Source organism: Vigna unguiculata, chromosome 2 (genome assembly GCF_037176805.1).
Source record: "Vigna unguiculata cultivar grain cowpea cultivar isolate G323 ecotype 2 chromosome 2, ASM3717680v1, whole genome shotgun sequence".
Taxonomy (NCBI): domain Eukaryota; kingdom Viridiplantae; phylum Streptophyta; class Magnoliopsida; order Fabales; family Fabaceae; genus Vigna; species Vigna unguiculata.
In genome coordinates, this window is record NC_140793.1 from 18,097,998 (window position 1) to 18,117,413 (window position 19,416).

The 19,416-nt window shown below is 37.2% G+C and overlaps 1 protein-coding gene across 1 annotated transcript in view; it reads right to left on the minus strand.

The window, feature by feature from the left end:
- LOC114173675 (DExH-box ATP-dependent RNA helicase DExH5, mitochondrial-like) overlaps positions 1 to 18,077 on the minus strand; it is a 34,360-nt gene extending 16,283 nt beyond the window's left edge. Inside the window, exons 1-8 of the mRNA XM_028058192.2 lie at positions 17,801 to 18,077; positions 17,543 to 17,688; positions 17,243 to 17,330; positions 16,839 to 17,075; positions 12,564 to 12,659; positions 11,707 to 11,895; positions 11,447 to 11,606; positions 11,225 to 11,355 (exon numbers count right to left, since the gene is read on the minus strand). Of these exons, the coding sequence (XP_027913993.1) occupies positions 11,225 to 11,355; positions 11,447 to 11,606; positions 11,707 to 11,895; positions 12,564 to 12,659; positions 16,839 to 17,075; positions 17,243 to 17,330; positions 17,543 to 17,688; positions 17,801 to 17,938 (1,185 nt within the window). The 5' untranslated portion in view covers positions 17,939 to 18,077. The remainder of the gene's footprint in view (positions 1 to 11,224; positions 11,356 to 11,446; positions 11,607 to 11,706; positions 11,896 to 12,563; positions 12,660 to 16,838; positions 17,076 to 17,242; positions 17,331 to 17,542; positions 17,689 to 17,800) is intronic.
- Positions 18,078 to 19,416: the final 1,339 nt, after the last annotated feature.

Below are 19,416 nucleotides of genomic sequence, written 5' to 3' on the forward strand. Positions count from 1 at the left end.
GGTCAGAGAATAATTCACCTGCTTCAATTGTTAAATTTTGATTTGGGTCCATAGGACTCTCTACTGGTTTACAATCAATCATACCAGTTTCTTGTAGGATATCAAGAGCATACTTCCTTTGAGAGATTACAATGCCATGTTTAGACTGTGCCACTTCAATGCCCAAGAAGTATTTGAGGCCTTCCAAATCCTTGGTTTGAAAATGCCTACACAAGTGCTCCTTTAATTGAGATATGCCAACAATATCATTTCCTGTAATGACTATATCATCAACATATACTATTAGGTAGATACATTTCCCAGGAGAAGTATGCGAGTTAAAGACCGAGTGATCTACCTCACTGCGTCTTAACCCAAAACTTTGAACAATGGAGCTGAATTTTCCAAACCAGGCACATGGTGATTGTTTGAGGCCGTATAAAGAGCGATGCAATTTGCACACCATACCAGACTTCCTCCTCAAGATCACCATGAAGGAAAGCATTCTTGATATCCAATTGATGAAGTGGCCAATGACGAATGGCAGCCATTGCAAAGAAGAGTCGAATAGCAGTCATTTTCGCCACAGGAGAGAAAGTGTCACAATAGTCAAGGCCATAAATCTGAGTGTACCCTTTGGCAACTAATCGGGCTTTGAGCCTATCAACCTAACTGTCAGAGCCAACCTTAACTGCATATACCCATCGACAACCAACCGCCTTCTTGCCCGGTGGGAGGGACATGAGCTCCCAAGTATGGTTGTGTTCAAGAGCTTGCATTTCTGCAATCATGGCTTGTCGCCATCCAGGATGATCAAGTGCTTCCTTCACATTTTTGGGAATAGGAACAGAAGACACTGAAGATAAAAGAGAACAATAGGAAGACGACAATCTGTGATAACTAAGAAAATTATAAATGGGATGGGGGTTCCGAGTGGAACGAATACCTTTTTTGAGAGCAATGGGCCAACCGGAATTACCTTCATCAGGAGGCATGGGAGCAAGAGACGAAGGAGAAGGATCTGAAGTCGAGGATTCACCATATTCTTGGATAATTGGACTATTCGTCAGAGTCCTGTGTTGGAGGTCGGGACTCGGGAAGGTATCAGTAGGTGCGGATGGGGGCTCGGGAGGAGGTGGAGTAGGACTCGGGTTGACAAAGACATCTGAGATAGGGGACTCAACCACAGGAAGAGGGAGGACTTGTTGTATGACATGGGTGTCTTGAACAGAGGAAGAGAAATAAGGGGTTTGTTCAAAGAATGTGACATTGGCACACATGTAGTATTTCTTGGTTTCAGGAGTGTAACACCGATACCCTTTTTGAAGACGAGAATAGCCCAAGAAGACACATTTGAGAGCACGAGCAGAAAGCTTATCTAGACCTGGAGACAGGTCGTGAACAAAACATACACAACCAAAAATCCGAGGAGGAATGTGAAAAAGAGGGTTATCTGGAAACAAGATGGAGACAAGGACCTTATGATTGAGAGGAGGAGGGCATGCGGTTAATAAGAAAACATGCAGTTAAGAGGGCATCTCCCCACTGATGGACAGGGATATGAGCACCAAGCAAAAGTGTACGAGCAATTTCAACCAAGTGTCGATTTTTTTTTTCTGCTATACCGTTTTGCTGTGGTGTGTGTGGACAAGTGGACTGATGCAAGATACCATGTGAAATTAAAACTGCAGACAAAGCAGATGAGAAGTACTCTTTGGCATTGTCACTTCTTAAGATTTTGATTACTCGACCTAATTGATTCTTGATTTCGTGTAAAAAAGATGTGAAGATGGATAACAATTCAGAACGATCTTTCATAAGATAAACCCTAGTACATCGTGAAAATTCATCAATGAAAGTAACAAAATACCTAAAACCAAAAGATGAAATACGACTAGGTCCCCAAATATCGGAATGAATGATGGAGAAACTAGAATTACATTGTGATAGAGACTTTTTAGGAAAAGTAGATCTAACATGTTTGCCTAGTTGACATGATTCACATTCTAAGGTTTGGAGACCACTAAGTTCAGGACACATTTTTTTTAACTTGGACAGATGAGGGTGACCAAGTCGATCATGTAACACTTTAGGACTAGGAGCTGCAACACATGACACTCGTGGACGAGATCCAAAATGATATAAACCGCCGGCTTCATATCCTTTTCCAATCTGTCTCCCCGAACCACGTTCCTGTATAACAAAAGATTTGTGATCAAAGGTTACTGAACAGTTGAACAATTTGGTTAACTGGCTTAAGGAAATTAAATTAAAGGGACAATTAGAGACAAAATGGACAGATTTTAGAGTTAGGGAGGGAGACAGGATGACTCGACCGACTCCCTTTGAGGAAGTTTTAGAGCCATTGGCAAGGGTTATAAAATGAGGTTTGTCTTGAAATGAAATGGTTGAGAATAAAGAGGTATTACCAGAGATGTGGTCAGAAGCACCGGAATCAATTACCCATGAATTGTGACTTTCAATGGATTGAGAAATGCAAGTTGTTGAAGTATTCGGGGCTTGAGATGATTGTGTCAGGCTGCTGCACTTGAGACGTAGGTACTCTTGATACTCGTCCTCAGTGAACTTGGACTTCGTAGTGTCAGCCTGAGAGACATTGGCAGTCTTAGAAGGAAAACCATGTAAGGAGTAACAGTTTTCCTGAGTGTACCCATCCTCTTGCAATACGTGCATTGAGGACGTCCACGGCCTCCACGTCCACCTCCTCTAGGTCCACGTCCTCCTCTTCCTCGAGTTGCGGCCATAACAGATGATTCTACTCGAGCATGAGATTCTTGAATTTCAAGTGTTGGGACTTTCGGGACACGAATCATACGCTGGATCAGGGTGTCCATGGAAGGGACCTCATGAGAGGTCAAAAGTTGATCTCTAATGTGATTGAAGTCTGGATGAATGGCGCGAAGCATCATCACCATATAGTATTTGTCCAGCTTCTTCATTTCATCTGAAGCGTCGACTTCGAGAAACATCCGCAGGTCTTCCATGGCTGATTGTGCTTCATTCATGAAGGAGATCATGTTATGATTGGTCATTTTCAGAGATGCCAACTTGTCCGCCGAATCATATAGGCGTTGGATATCGTTGGCATAGATATTCTGAGTCCTCTTCCAAAACGAGTGACATGTTTTGAGTGCCCTAAGAGACATTAACAGTCTCGGCTCCACGGATTGCCACAACAAGGCACACAATTGAAAATCTGCTTCCTTCCATTGTTCGGCTTTTTCTTGAGGCACATGGCTTCCGTCTTTCTCAAGGTGGTCATGATGTCCTTGACGAATGAACCACATCTCGACGGCAGCGGACCAGGAGAGGTAATTGTGTCCATCTAGCTTCTCGGAAGTAATGGAAGGACTTCCAGAGAATGAAATAACACTTCCAGAGGCCATTTCTGAACAAGGGAACAAAAACAGAGAGCAGAAACGCAAAAAACAGTGGAGATTTATAAACGACCGAGGGAGATGTCCGCAAGGGTGACATCTGGACCTCACTGAATCGGAGTTTTGAGGGTTAGAACAGCAGCAGAAGACTCCGGCGAGAGCTACGGAGGTGGTGCTGTGACGTTCCGATCAGCAGAAGACGGCGCGTGGGCTGCACGCGCCTGTTCATAGCGGAGAAGACGCGGCGCGTGGCGCGCGTGGACGGGAGGCTGGTTCCGGCACTGGTGGGGGTGGTTGTCGCTCGGAGAGGCGCTCCAGATCCAGTAGTCACCGGCGAAAACTGAGGTGGCCGGAGACGACACGCCTTTTCGCAGCGGAGAAGATGGGGCACGTGGCGGCGCGTGGACGGGAGGCCGGTTCCGGCACCGGTGGGGGTGGCTGTCGCTCGGAGAGGCGCTCTAGATCCAGTGGTCGCCAGCGAAAACTGAGGTGGCGGGAGACGGCAGCCGGCGGCGAACAGTGGCGAACAGCGGCGGAACAGTGGTAGACAGTGACGATTTTGTGAACAGTGACAGTGGGTAGCTTTGGATAGTGTTTTATGGCAGTGAACAGCTACAGACAGTGATTAACAGTGATGGATGGCGGCGGACAGCCGCGGACGATGGCAACAAGTGCCGGTGGACAGACCAGACGGAAACCAGAGCGGGATCGACCCGCTCTGATACCAAGTTGAGATTAAAACACACAAAATATGTTTGAAGGCTTAATTAGTCCCCTCTACTGTTCCTGATATTTATATATATGATGAAGGAGATACAAAGAAGTTGAAACATTAAAGGCTGCAACTAGGTGCTAGGTTAGAGGTTATCCAACACTCAACCTCCTAGCTTACACATCATGATTGCCTAGATATACTAATTACTTCTACAATATGAGAGTGAATATTGCTCTGTCTTCCCATGTTGTTAGACAACCATTGTCACAATATTACCGTAGTCTACCACCGAATGTAGTTCAAATTGCAATCAAGATAATGGAATCCTGTGATTCCAAGATTTCACACAACACCTCCATTTCAAATTCCACGTGTGATTGCAAAAAAGATAAAATATGCAGATAATCAAGCAAGATCATACAATCGGTTAAATCTTTGTTTTTCCACATCTCATCCATTCCCCTCCCAAATGTTGGCTCACGAACATAGATCAATGGGTTTTAGGTTAAAAACCCAAGCCCAATAAAAGTACCCACGACAACTTGGGCGTAATCTTCCACAAATAACTACATAATGTTCTAAATAGATATTATTAGGATGAAAAATATTCTCAATATCTCCGTAGTAATTAGGAATATCTTCAGAATTGTCCCATTCAAAATCTTTAGAAAAGAGGGAACCCTTAGAGTGTGAGGGAGATCATGTCCCAACACCAACGGGCATAGAAATATTTAAATGGGGTGAAGATAGAGGCAGAAGTAGACATCAAGACAGACAGAGGTGTCGTGGAGTGATTTCGGCAATGGGAAAGCGACAAGTGGAGAACATGCACCAAAGACTAGACGCACAGTATAAGTACGTGGACGATCAATTGGTCATGAGACAATCGAGGTTAGGTCATGAGACAATCGGGGTTAGGTCATGCTCCTTGTTAAGAAGTGGACTTGTAAGCCTAACTCAACCCTACAAAACTGGCTTGTAATACCATGTTAAGAAGTGAACTTAAAGTCTAACTAAACCTCATAAAACCTGTCTGTAAGGTAATGTTTGCACCCACAAATATACTCTAAATTGGCCTTATCTCTAGTCGATGTGGGACTTACAACACTCCTCAAGACACACCTAACCATAACTTCAAATGATGATGAAATGGTGGTGGAGAGTGGTGGAGAAACAGCTGCAAATAACAGCAGTGATGTCAACAGTTATGTTGGTGACAACAGGAGACAATGTAGGAGAAGATAAAGTGGGATCATACCCGCTCCAATACCAACTTCAATAAATAAGATTGGGGCAAAGCAATGTATTCAACCTACATTGTGTGCTTCTTATAGATGCATACATACAAGCTAAAAAATAAGGCAAGGCGCACGTACCCTAAAGTCAAGTATATACACAAGTAGTAATAAAACAATAATAATAATGATAAAATAACATTAGAAAAGAATTATTAAAGTAATAAAATAACATTACATTTTAACTGGATGGAACAAGGAGAACCCGTTGAATGGAAGCAAGACTTTCCATGGAGGATGAGAAAAAAGGTGTGTCCATAAAACAAAGCAACATCAACCAATTACCAACATATAATATCTTTGGATAGTTGTAATAACATTTGTATCATTTTTTAAGGTGAGTATCTCATGAAAACACAATTAATAGCCTTTGTAGAAAGTGTCTAAAGTTAGAAGGATATTATGACCGGAAAAATGTATTGCCAAACACCCTTCGAGAGACAAGAAATAAAGGCTTATTTTCGAAAAATAATATAGCGAGGAATTTGATTTTCATGAGCAGAAGAAGGGACTATTTATGTTAAAACACAAGCAATGAGAATTGAATCTCCCCAAATATGCATAGCAATATTTGTATCCAACATTAGGGAGAGTGTCATTTTTGTGACATGACAATTCTTCCTCTCTACAATGTCATTTTGTTGTTGTGTGTGGGGACAAGTGGATTGGCCCGAGAATACTGTGAGGATAAGAAGAAGAACATTCAACAATGAAGGTTACAAAATATCCAAAACCAAAAGATGTGACACGACTTGGTCTCAAAATATCCATATGAATGGTAGAGAAAAACCTTGTAAGGAGTAACAACTTTCTTAGGTATGACCAATTCTATTGTAGTATGGACATTGGGAACGTCCACTCTTGTCACCACATGCTCTTAAATTGCTACAACCTCCACTTCCATAGGGTGCTACGACCTCTTCCACGGGGTTGTTATGATCTCTGTTAGAGAAAAAGTATGTCACCCTATGATTTTGATTAAGTGATAAAAATAGCCAAGTATAAAAACATGATTACTCTGTTTGAAAGACGATGAACTTATCTCGACCACAGATAATGAAAGATACAAATGCTTCATCTAACAGATGTAACAACTCTCTCCAATCTTAGTTTACATCTACTATAGCACAGATATACTTAGCTGATAAGCATATAAATGTAAGCTAACCTCATAGCAAATGAAGACACATAAATGCTTATTCTATGTTGTAGGGAATGTATACCATTAGACAAGGAACAAGTCACATCAGAAGATCTCGTTGATAAATAGCAAAAGTTGTTTTTCTTCACCAAATCTCTGAACTAACCATTGTCAACTCTAGGAGAGCTATATTCTTCATAAGGCACTACTTTTTAAGACAAACCAAAGAAATGCACACTGCCCAAGAACAAGAAAAGTACATCTAGCAATTAGGATGTTGCTTAAAAAAGAAAAGTGCATTTATTGCTACCACGACTGCATTAAATACATAATCATTATCATACTCTTCAGAAAAAAGTAAGGCATTCAAAAAGAGCTAACGTTGTTCAATGGCCACAAACGGTTTGACAACAACTACTTTCACCAAATTTGATATAGACCTATTTAAGAAGAAGAAAGAGGGAAACCACTTCGTATAGTGCCAAAACATTGCAAAAGCTTTTGAGCCTACTAAGGTTTCAAAGAAGAACATTGTTCATGTTCAATCAGCAAGCTAGAGGAGAGTATCAATACTACATGCATCAAAAGATGATCAACCTCTCTAGTGAGTTAAAGTGTGATTTGTGACCACCAAACATACCAACTATCTATCTTAGACAAGAGTGACCATTTGGCAAAGAATACATAGTTATTAGCTAAGAGCAACTATTGTTCAAAAAATACTTCCTTGAACTACAAGTGACTTGTTAAAGAATACTTGGTTAAGCCAAAAGTGGCTTGTAGAAAGAATACTTAAACAAAGCCAACCGACAGTGGCCGAGAATCAAAAGAATACTCAAGTTAAGCTAGGAGTGGCTTGTGAAAGAACACTTGGTTGAACCAACAATGGTTTGTTAAAAGAGTGCTCAAGGATTTAGTCAGGAGTGGCTACATTCCCCAACAATAATCAAGGGGTTAGACAGGAGCGTCCATGAGCTCAAAGACTCGCATTGTTCTTCCCAATATTAGTCTACTTAGGGGAACTCAATTACAGGTAGAGCTGTCAATTTGGCCCAGTTCACAGGCTTGGCACTGACCCACGTGGGTTGGGACCAAAAGAGCTCATAAGGCCAAAAAGCCCCCAATTAAAAAAGCCCACATGGCCAAAAAGCACACAAAAGCCCTGTAGGTTAGGGCCAACCAATGAACTTCCTTTCTAAACATGAAATATATATTATTTTTTTTAAATATATTATTAAACTTTTGTTTTAGGTTGGCCAGTCTCGACAATTAGCCTTAGACCATCCATCTCATCAATCAGCCCGATCTGAAAAATTGGTTGTCGAGTCAACCGGTCTAGGGCGTTAGTTTGAGCCAGACCACATCTGCTGATGGTTCAGGCTGGCCCGTCCCAACAGTCGGCCCAAAGTGTCTCGATCTTCAGCCTGGCCGACCAGTCTCGATCGTTGGCCTAGGCCGCCACGTCTCAATCGTCCTCCCAGGTCAGCCCACCTCGACCATCAGCCTAAACCAGACATGGGCCCAAGCGGCCCGTTTCTGCCATTGGATGAAGCCTGCACATCTCAGACATTGTCCAAGGTCGTCCCATCTTGACTGTCGGCCCGTCTTAGGAGTGGCCACGGGCCGAATTGTCTCGGACTTCAGTCTGGGCTAGCTCGTACTTGCTGTCGGAAAACCCATCTTGGTCGTTGACCCGGGCCGACCCGTCTATGGGCCTAGGTAACCCATGTATCGATCGCAGGCCCGATAATCCTGTCTCGGTCGTGCACCTGATTCGGCCCAGCTTGGTTGTGGGCCTGGGCTGGCTCAGCTCGACTATGGTCCTAGAACGGCCGGTCTCAGCCTTGGGCCTAGCTCGGCCCATCTTGTCCGTTGGCCCAACCATCTTGCCATGTCTCAGTCGTCTACCTGTCCCAGCCTATTTGAACCGTCATCTCGGCCCGGCCCATCTCAACTGTGGGCTAGCTCGCATTTTGCCCAATCAAATTGACGAGTTGGATGGGCCGGGCCAAAACAAGTTGATGATTTGAAATTCTCAACCCGGCCCGCCCACTTTGAATAGGCTGACAGGCTGGCCCATCAAGCCCAGCCTGTTTTGCCACCCGTAGTTTGCGTGGTCATATGAATCAACATAAAAATAGTGTTTGTTCTCTCTTCTTTCTTATCTCTTTACATTGTATGTTATTTTCATCTATATTAAACTTAGAAGGAAAGTCTTTTGAAGAAGAGGAGCAATGAGAACTTTTTTAAACAAGCAAAGTTAGAAGATGGCTTAGTGGTAAAGTTGTAAGAGAGGGTGGGAGAGGTTGTGGATTCAACTTCCCCCACTAACACTTGGAAGTTATAACATTGGTTTGACAAGTTTGGATGCAGTGTTATCGATATAGGATAACGGAACATATCGGAAACCCAAACATCCTTTGAAAAGTTATAACAGAAACCATAATGGGTTATGGCAATGACACCACATATAATTTTAATGAAAAAGTAATGATATTATGTCTAGAAATTCAAATAATAATAACGCAAGTGATTACAGCAGTTGTTGGCTTGGCTGTGTGACAGTAACAACAAAGGTAAAAGGAGGCTGAAGAAGAATGAGAGCGTGTGTTTAAACGTGTGTCTACTAGGTTAAATGAATTTTATTGGGCCTAGCCCACATTTTTATCATGTGTTTTAAATCCTTTTTTACCATGTTGTCCAGGTGTGCATATTAGGTTAAATTAAATTTTATTGGGGTTGCCCCAATCCATGTGTTTTAAACCCTAGAAAATAAATATAACCTTGTTGTCCTGGTTTCTCTTCTCCACAAATGTTGCACCATCGTTGCCTAGTTTCTTGTCCCACTGGTCTCTCTCCGTCTTCTTCTTTCTCCACTATGTTCTTTACCACCATTTCCGTTCCGCATTCGCCAGCCTCTATGCAAAAAGTGATCGCTATGGACCACCACGAAAAATCAGATTCGCCACCAGCTTTTTGTGGCGGCAGCTTGGAAATCCGTTACTGGTTTCTACCATGGCGCTGCCATAGCCAAAATTTGATAACACTATTTGGAAGGGAAGGTGGGAGGTTGTGAGTTCAACTCTCCCCACTACCAAAATACTAATAATAATCATTTGTTGATAAAAATAAAAAAACCTTCACTGGACGCAACTACCATCGACTGATTGATTAATATATAAAACAATCATTTCACATTTCCCTATCAAACAATATTTGCAAAAAGTGCCAAAAAAATTTTAAAAACAAAATTCAACCCTTGTTTCTTGTGTTTTCAGTGTTTTCATAATCTCCCATTCCTTAATTTGAGAGTAGACTTCTCAAACCATGTATAACTTATCAAGAATTTCTTTCATATCCTCCAATTACTTAGCCACATGAAATCCTTTAAGGTTTTTTACCATAGCTCGAGCCTTTGCTATATATGAAATCATATAATGATTGCTTTATTTGAGCTAGCAACTCTTTCAGTTGCATAAAAGAGATGTTGAATGTTACCAGCAAAAACATTTTGGGCCTTTTTGTATAAAGAATAGTGTGTCTTGAAGGATTTGAATACATCTAAGACATCTTGTTCAACTGACTGGCCTAAAAAGTACAATACTAGAAGTCAAGTTTTTCCACTGAAATTTATTTTTAGTGGGAATAGTGTTGACCAACTTCTACAAATGATCATGGTATCCTTAACCAAAGAGGCATGACTCAATGGAAGCATACCAAGACAAATAGTTCAGTAATTCTTCCAATTGAATTTTGCAGTGGTTATAAGCAGAAAAGGAAGGAACATAACCGCTTGCATCCTGTGCTAATATTTGTTGGCTTCCTCTTCTTTGTCGTTAGTTTAAATGCGATACTAATGGGATGACTAAAGGTTCTCTTGTGTTTCCAGTTGTAGGGTTATGTTTAGAGAACATCATGCTTCAATTGTGGGTTGTTTCTCTTTGTATCTTGGTGTTCATAATGCATCATATGCTGAAGTGATAGGATGTGATTCTGGCAATGGAAGTTGCTATCTCCAAAGGTTGGACTAATCTGTGAATTGAGTGTGACTCTCAAATTGTTATATAAAGTCGGTCTAATACTTCTATCACTCTTGGGGATCTTTGTAATAGATGGTTGAATTGATTTGTAGATAATAATACTGTGTATTCATTTTTCACATATTTTTAAAGAGAGTAATCAATGTGTTGAAAAACTAGTTGGGTTTGACACTAGATCTCATGTTAAACTCCGGACAATTTTCTAGCACCAACTTTCATTTGTCCTGACTTCTTCAAAGATAGACGATTTGCCCTATTATAGGGTTAAGGATTATGGATTAGTGGGTCAGGTTTGGTCTCCTCACTTTTTTAGAACATATCTCTTTCTTACTACGGTAACTGAGGTTATGCATATGAAAAAAGCCAGCCAGCTGTCATTCTGTTAGAAGTTAGAACATGTGAAGCCTGTTGTCGAACAGTTAGAGATTTTAAAACAAGATTGCAGCTCAAGCTATCTAATTGTATAAATGCTTGAGTAATGTAACTCACTAAATCATTACTGATTAATAATAAAAGACATTTTACAGGTTAGATGTTATAGATAAATTACTGCTTTGTCACTAAGATTCATGATCTATCAATTAGACTAAATTCCTAGTGATATAATTATCTCTTTGACAACATAAACAAGCTGGCATTCATTTTATGTAACATACCGGTATCTTCATAGTTGAAGCATTATTAAAATATGAAGAGAAGAGCTCAGCATCAAGGGTAGCACTCATTAAAATCAGTTTCAGTTCTGGTCTGCAAGCTAGAAGATCTTTAAGGACAACAAGCAAAAAGTCTGTCACAGAGAAAAAAAAAATATTGCAATAATATTATCATAAATAATCTTCCAAAAACGTAAAAATACACCATGAAGTTCAAAAATCTACCTTCATTCATTCCACGCTCATGAATTTCATCAACAATAATATGAGTTATGCCTTTTAATTTTTTATCATCTAGTAATCTTCTTAATAAGATGCCTGTGGTGCAGAAGAGAAGATGGGTATCTCTCCCTTGCATGCCCTCCAGTCTAACTTTATATCCAACCTTTCACAAAAGAAGTCAAAAGAAGGAGATAGAAACTTTAAAATCCAACGTACTACAAAACAAAGACAATTATTACATTGGAACAGTTATTAAAACTCACAGTTTCACCCAATTTCTCTCCTCTTTCATAGGCAACTCTTTCAGAAACAGAAATTGCTGCAATGCGTCTTGGTTGTGTGCAAATGATATTACACACAGCTCCACGAACTAATTCTATCTCAGATTCTAGGATAAACTGTGGAACTTGTGTTGTCTTTCCACAACCTGTTTCACCTGATATGATAAGTACCTGAAAAATATGTAAATAATAATTATAATTGAATTTGAGAAGCCAAGCATTAAAAAGATTCAAATTAAAAGAACAAAGCACGATTTACTTTTCAATGATATAACTATCAAGTTAGATGGAAGATGTGACTCGTTGAAGCATCTTGAGTATGCATCTAACATTCACTCTAGAACTTTAGAAAGATTGTTTAATAAGTAAGGGCCGACCATAAGAAAACAGATTTCAAAAAAGAAAGTCGTTAGAAATAATGTAAGCATTAGAAATAATGTAAACATTTGCAAAGGATAAATGTTTACCAACATATAAATAAATAAAATAATAAGCACATATTTGTTTAGTATATATATTATACTACAATTACAATCTGTTAGACTATTTGATACTTTTAGTCTTTTACCATTTCAATTAGATTCATTTTGGTCCTTGTCTTTTAAAAGTTCAATTAGTCTTTTAAAAAGGTTGGGTTTGGCATTAGTTGGGCCTTATAACACTCTTAAAATAAAAGAAAATAAGGCAAAAAAAATCTGTACACACCGAAACAGATTTACCAATCAAATACAATGACTCTAACAAATTAGTATCCAAGTGAAAATAAGAGGGGCTTCCAATATCAATAAGGTGTAGTCGTTTGTCACTAAGTATTAAAAAAATATATTATTTCAGCAAACCTGAGTCCTTGATATGGCTGATAATATTGCTTCCTTCTCTTTATAAGCAGGTAGACTGCTACGAAATTCCAGAATTTTTCTTCCATCTGGAGATTCCTGAAATGGATGGATACAACATTAAAAGACCTTTTATCTTCAAGAATTTGTACAGATAGGAGTAAAGAATAGCTAACTGAAGCATAAAAAACAGTAGTTTTGTTTTCTGGATGAAATACATAAAACAATGACCACCAAGGCACCGAGGACCAATACATTCTTTTAACTCATTATCACAAAAATTAAGGTCAATCTTTGGCAAATGATTCCTAGCAGTTAGAGGTTGCTTCAAACTATATCTATAAAAGATCCACATAAAATCCATTGACAGGGTAAAGAAACCTAAGAAGATATGCAACAGAAGTATCAGCTTAGATCAGGCCCAAGTGGATAGAATATAGAGATGTCAATACTTAAAAAGAAGTAAACTAGAACCAGATAAAGACATATTTTATAAATTGTAATAAAAAAATAGAATTTCCCAAAAGTAGAACCCGTTTGATAAAAAGGAAAAAGAAAAATCATAGTTACTATTACATAGTTATGATTCAAGACTTCTGTTAAAAGGTAAAATTATGTTATGTTGGATCTCCATCCCATCTATTGTTCTTGTCAACTACTAAGAATATTATATTTTGACTTTCTAACCTAAGCTTTTTATAAATTAAAAATTTGACTTAACTGCACTTTTAATCTTTCAAGTATCACAATTACATGATTTTGGTCCTGCATATTCCAATTGTACAAATTAGATCTTTCAACCACTGTTCTGATATAATGTGATTTCGGCTTTCTTTTATCATTCTATTAAATATTAACTGATTTTGATAATGTGATAAAGATGTTAACATCACAATTGTCGTGTTTCCTAACACAATACTGCCATGCCTTAATTACGGTCTTGGTTCCTTTCCTTTATGGTTATTGTTGAGAATAAAGAAAATAGGGATTGAGATTAATCTCCCTTGTGTATAAACCACACATAGGGTAATCTATTTATAATAGAGAAAAGTACAAGTAAAAAGAGTAACTGAAAATAAAAAGATTAAATAGAAGATATTGTTTGATATTGTGGTTATCAATATCTAACAATATCTTAATAATATCAAACAATATCTAACAGTTATGATAATGGAGGGACCAAAAGTGTAATTCAGCTGACAGCATAAATGTCAGGCCACATGTCAACTGTCATGTTATCATCTAGTGCTATTTGAGAAAATTATTTGTAAGAAATTTAATGAAAAACTGATGCATCTTTTCATGTGACAGGAGATTCTCATAACATTCAGCAATTTGATCATTTTGACAGACCTGATCAAATCTATATCGGCAATGGTGAAGGTTTGCAAGTCCTTGGTTCTGGGTCTTGTTTTAAGCATTCCACTAATCCCACCACTCTGATAACTTCATAATTTGTTGCATGTTCCGTCAATTACCAAAAATTTACTTAGTGTCGATAAATTTGCTTTACTAATGGTGTCTATTTTGAGTTTTTTCCTCACTATTCCACTGTTAAATCTCAGGCACCAAATGAAATTCTTCCTAGAGGAGTTGTGGGATCTGATGGCCTTTACTCCTTTCCTCAACCTCAACATTCATGTTGGCTCTCCTCCTACCTTGTCAAAGATCCCACAATCTTACACCACTACCAGTATTGTCGATAACTCGAAATCTTTTGTAAACCCTATTTCTTAATCTAGCAATCTATGGCATGCTAGATTAGGTCATCCAAATGCTCATGTCTTAAAAACTGTTATGACTCTTTGCAAATTTCAACCATCCAATAAAATTGTGAATTTTTGTTCATCTTGTTTTATTGGAAAGTCTCACAAACTTGGCATACCCCTAACCATGGCCAAGCACATTAAAGAAGAGTTGGAGTCATATGTGGAAGGTGGACCCAAACTCCTATCATCATGGGCCATCAATGAGTTCTTATTACATTAGGTTTATTTTGGGCCTTGTCTTATGGGCCTAGTAGTATAGGGTTTTCCTTTTGGGCCTTGTATAATGAGCCAAGTAGTCTAAGTTTTCTTTTGGGCTTAGGGTTGTAGTGTAAGGTTTTGGGCCTAGAGGAGATGGACCCTAAGGAGACACATGGGTCTAGGGTAAAAACCGTAGCTTGGGCTAATCAAACTTTCGGTCTTACTCCTAATCTCTCCCCTCCAACTCATTTTCATAATGTTTCCTCTTAGGCTACCCATTTAGAAAATATGTCTCAACCTGGTTCTCAATTGTTCCTATCACTACTCATACTACAAAACAGCATGTGTCTAGGCCTCTTAATTTACACTCTATGCAAACAAGATCCAAATCGGGCATTCATAAACCAAGGTTGTTTTTAACTAATATTGCTCCATCCACTGTTACACAGGCTTAGAAAGATCCAAGTTGGAGGTCTGCCATGAAACAAGAATGTGATGCTCTCATCTTCAATCCTACTTGGGATATGGTCTCTCTACCTTCTGAAATCAGTTGGCTGTAACTGGGTTTCTGAGTAAAAGAAAATGTTGATGGAACTGTGAATAAATATAAAATAAGACTGGTTGCAAAGGGATGTAATCAAATTTAAGAGCTTGATTTTCATGAGACATTTTCTCCTGCTATTAAACCAATTACCATTAGGATTATCTTTACTATTGCTTTGACTAACGGATGGGATTTGTTTCATTTAGATGTTAACAATGCCTTTCTCAATGGCACTCTTGATGAGACTGTGTACATGACTCAACCACCTGGATTTGAAGTGTCAGATAAGTCTTTGGTTTGCAGACATAATAAGGCAATCTATGGCCTCAAACAGGCTCCTAGACAATGGTTTGATAAACTAAAGTTAACTTTTGTTGCAACATGGTTTTCAGTCCAACAAGTGTGATCCTTCTTTATTTTCTTATCAACATAATTTGCAAACGGTTTACATTTTGGTATATGTTGATGACATCATCATCATCAGGAACATCTACACCTTTAATTCAGCAGCTCACTCAAAAACTGCACTCCAATTTTTCTCTTAAACAGCTTGGGAAATTTGATTATTTCTTGGGAATAGAAATTAACTATTGTGCAAATAAATTGTTGTGATGACTCAAAGTAAATATATCATAGATTTGCTGCATAAAACCAAGATGACAAAACCCCAACCTGTTTCATCGCCTTTGGCCTCATCTTGCAAACTGTCCAAAACAATATCAAACTTGTCTTCTGATCCAACTTTATACAAATCTGTTGTTGGGACATTACAATATGCTACACTCACTAGACCTAACATCAATTATGTTGTCAATAAGGTCTGCCAATTCACGTATCCTCTTTTTACTCATTGGACAGCTGTTAAGAGAATACTTCGATATCTTAAGGGAACTGTCTCCTATGGTCTACATATGCAACCAGCAACTAAAGGACAACACCTTTCAATCACAGCTATGAGTGATGTTGATTGGGCATCCAATACTGATGATAGAGGATCCACTTCTGGATCAGCTATCTACTTAAGTCCTAATCTTGTTTCATGGTGGTCTTGCAAACAGAGAGTCATTGGTAGATCAAGCCCTGAAGTTGAGTATCACAGTCTAGCTCAATCCTCTGCTTAAATTCTTTGGCTTCAAACTCTACTAAAGGAACTTTCTATTCCTTTCGCTATGCCTATCGTGTTGTTCAACAACCAAAGTGTTGTGGCCATAGCACATAAAACAAAGCATATGGAGATTGATGTCTTTTGTGTTCGTGATCAAGTGTTAGCAAAACAACTTGAAGTCTATCATATTCCAAGTTTAGACCAGTGGGCAGATGCTCTCACCAAGCCTCTTTTCTCTAGTCGTTTTGAGCTTTTACAATCCAAACTCAATGTAAAGGATTTTGTTTATAAAAATCCCCTTACCTTGAGTTTGAGGGGGTTATTAGAGAGATGCAAAACATTCAGTTATTCAAGTGGATGTTCTTTTATTTCTTAGTTTGTCACACTAACAATAGGCTTTAAAGTTTATATATACAATGCTTGTACTCTCTGTAGAAAGTGTGAAATAATATATAATTCTGAGTCGCATGTTTACATTTTTCTCTTATGTTCTTTTCTAATACAAGGTTTGTATCACCATCATAAACAAACTTAGAAGCTGCCAAAAAACTGCTTAAAATCTGAATTATGAAGAAAACATAAAGAAATAAAATAAAATATGAAAATAAAGTCTATCTCGGAATGAGAATAAGGCCATAATTGTGTATTTCAGTGAAGATGACCTGCCAAGCTCTTTGCTGATCATGCATTTGTGAACTCTGACAGAGAATTTTCTCCACTACAGCCCTGCTGCATGATAGTGACTGAGGTGGCCGAAAGAGCCCTTCATTTGTACCACTGCTGTCGCGTGGTGTTGCACACCACAAATCGGGAAAGCTTTCCTTCCTTCTTGACTTGTGGGTTAGGTATTCTTGAAGATATCCATCAACTTGCCTTAACAAAGCAGTTGGTAGGTTCACCTGTGTCAATTCTTGAAGCTTTAGGAAACTGTCTCTCAAAGACATAGCTAGTAAGTTTTTCAGTGAAATAAAATTAGCAATAAGAAACTTTATCTAAACTCATTAATGCTTATCCTCCTCAAATGATTCAGGAAAGTCAACATCACATATGTAACAAGTCAACATACCTCCCTGAGGGGGCGTTTATCGTCCAAATCATATCTGTAGTTTGGAAGAGGCACTTTGCTGACAACAACAACCTTCGCATACATATGACTGCCATATATAAATGCATTCAAGAATTATAACTCTCAGAATTCAGGTTAAGACTTCTAGGAGAGAAAAATAACAAGAAAAAAATGAGGATGACTTTTCATTAAGTTAAACAAAAAAATTTAATTAATTTGTGTATAGGCTAATTTTAACACTCAATTTCAAATTAGCATGAGCTCGTCCAAACAATGAAAAATCACAAATGGAAAAATCACCTGTACAACCCCATTTTGCTGGCCAAAATCTCTATTTGCTGAAAATCACGCCGATCTTTTTTCTCCCTGGAGACCAACTCTTGCTTACTCTGATCATTCAAAAGCATGTTTAACTTCTGCTTCCAGTCCTCGTTGGGGAAAGCACTCTAAAAAACAAATTACCAATACAAACAACAAGAAAGTTTCAATGCAACTTTAAAAGCACACTAAGAGCAAGCCAACAACAGATAAAAAGCACTGCATTGGAAGTAATCTTACTGGAAGTGAAGAAGTCCCTTTCTCAGCATCGCAACTAACCCCTTTGTCAGCATCGCAACTAACCCCTTTGTCAGCATCATTGTCAACATGAACGGGAAGAGAAGAATCCATGGCGATAAATGGAATGCGAGGCGACATGCAAGGCAAGAAAAGCCCCAGTCTCAGAAAATATATTTACTGTTAGAAAAGGTTAGAAAAGATAATAATATAGAAAAACAGAAAAAAAAAACAATTGTTATGTCATCATTTTTACTAAATCCACGGCCCATTCTGCACGGTTCTGTATTTGATGATCACATCTTTATTTTTGGTAAATGTTCTTACCTAGCACTCAAAAAATTTTAAATCTAATTTACTAAAAACTGAAAAAAAGAAAATGAAGTGGAAATACATAGTCATCATAGAAAACATCCTCTTTTAGCAACAACTTTATTTGTTAGTTCCTTAATAAAATGATTGCTATACTTAATATATATATATATATATATATATATATAAATGAGAACATTCTGTAAAATATAAATTAAGACTCGCAAAAAGTAATATTTTCGATAACTATATTATTATATTATATTATATTATATTAAATTAAATTAAATTAAATTAAGATATACTCTCATTTATTTTCTAATTTTATTTTTTATTATATAATTATTATTTTAAATTAAAATACTTATCTTACCAATTGACATTTTTTTTAATTTAATTTTCTTTAAAATACCATTTTTTTAAATTTAATAATTTTCTTAAATTAAAATAATTATTTATAATTAATTAAAATTGTTTATAAAATAAATAGAAATTATTTATAATAAAATTATAAAAATTATTTATATTTATTTTTATAATCATAATTTTATTATTTTTTATTATCACAATAAAATGTATACTGTAATTTAGATTGCTCCAAACTAACACCAAAATCTAATCTAATTTTTATCTTTGAACATATTCGTCTCTTTATCAAGATTGCTTACTAATTTTATTAGTTTAATGGACAATGGGATGTTAAGTATATTATTCACGGAGTTTCTCTATTTTATAGTTGGAATGAGATTAGTTACCATCTCTTTTAAAACTAAATATTTATTGTAAGAATTTAAATTAATTAAGTTTTAAGTATTTCATAAATTTTAATATATTTTATTACATTTTTATTAAAAACTTATTATCTAAGTATTTAAAAAAATTAATAGAATTCGTACTGTTAATTGGAATAGTATGTTTGTTATCTTTCATAGTCGTTATTTATATAAGTAAAATAACAAGTTGCATAATTAAGTTTTTAGTCCTTTATAAATTTAAATATTTTTAATTAAATTTTTATTAATGAAATTATGAATATTCAATTTTTGATATTTTTCAATTAAGTATATGTTGTTTTATTTTGTACTCTAAAACACAATATCTCATACGTGAACAAGAATAAAAAAAAATGTGAGCTTAATGATCTTTACAAAAAATACAAAGTTTTATTTTTAAAATTAAATGTTAAAGTAAAAATTAAATCAACATGTACAAACACAAAAAATGTTATTTGGTAAATCTAATTAAGGTTTTACTTTGTTTTTCTTGTTGTCCAAGTTCATTATTATTTCAGCAAAAAGTTGGGTGTC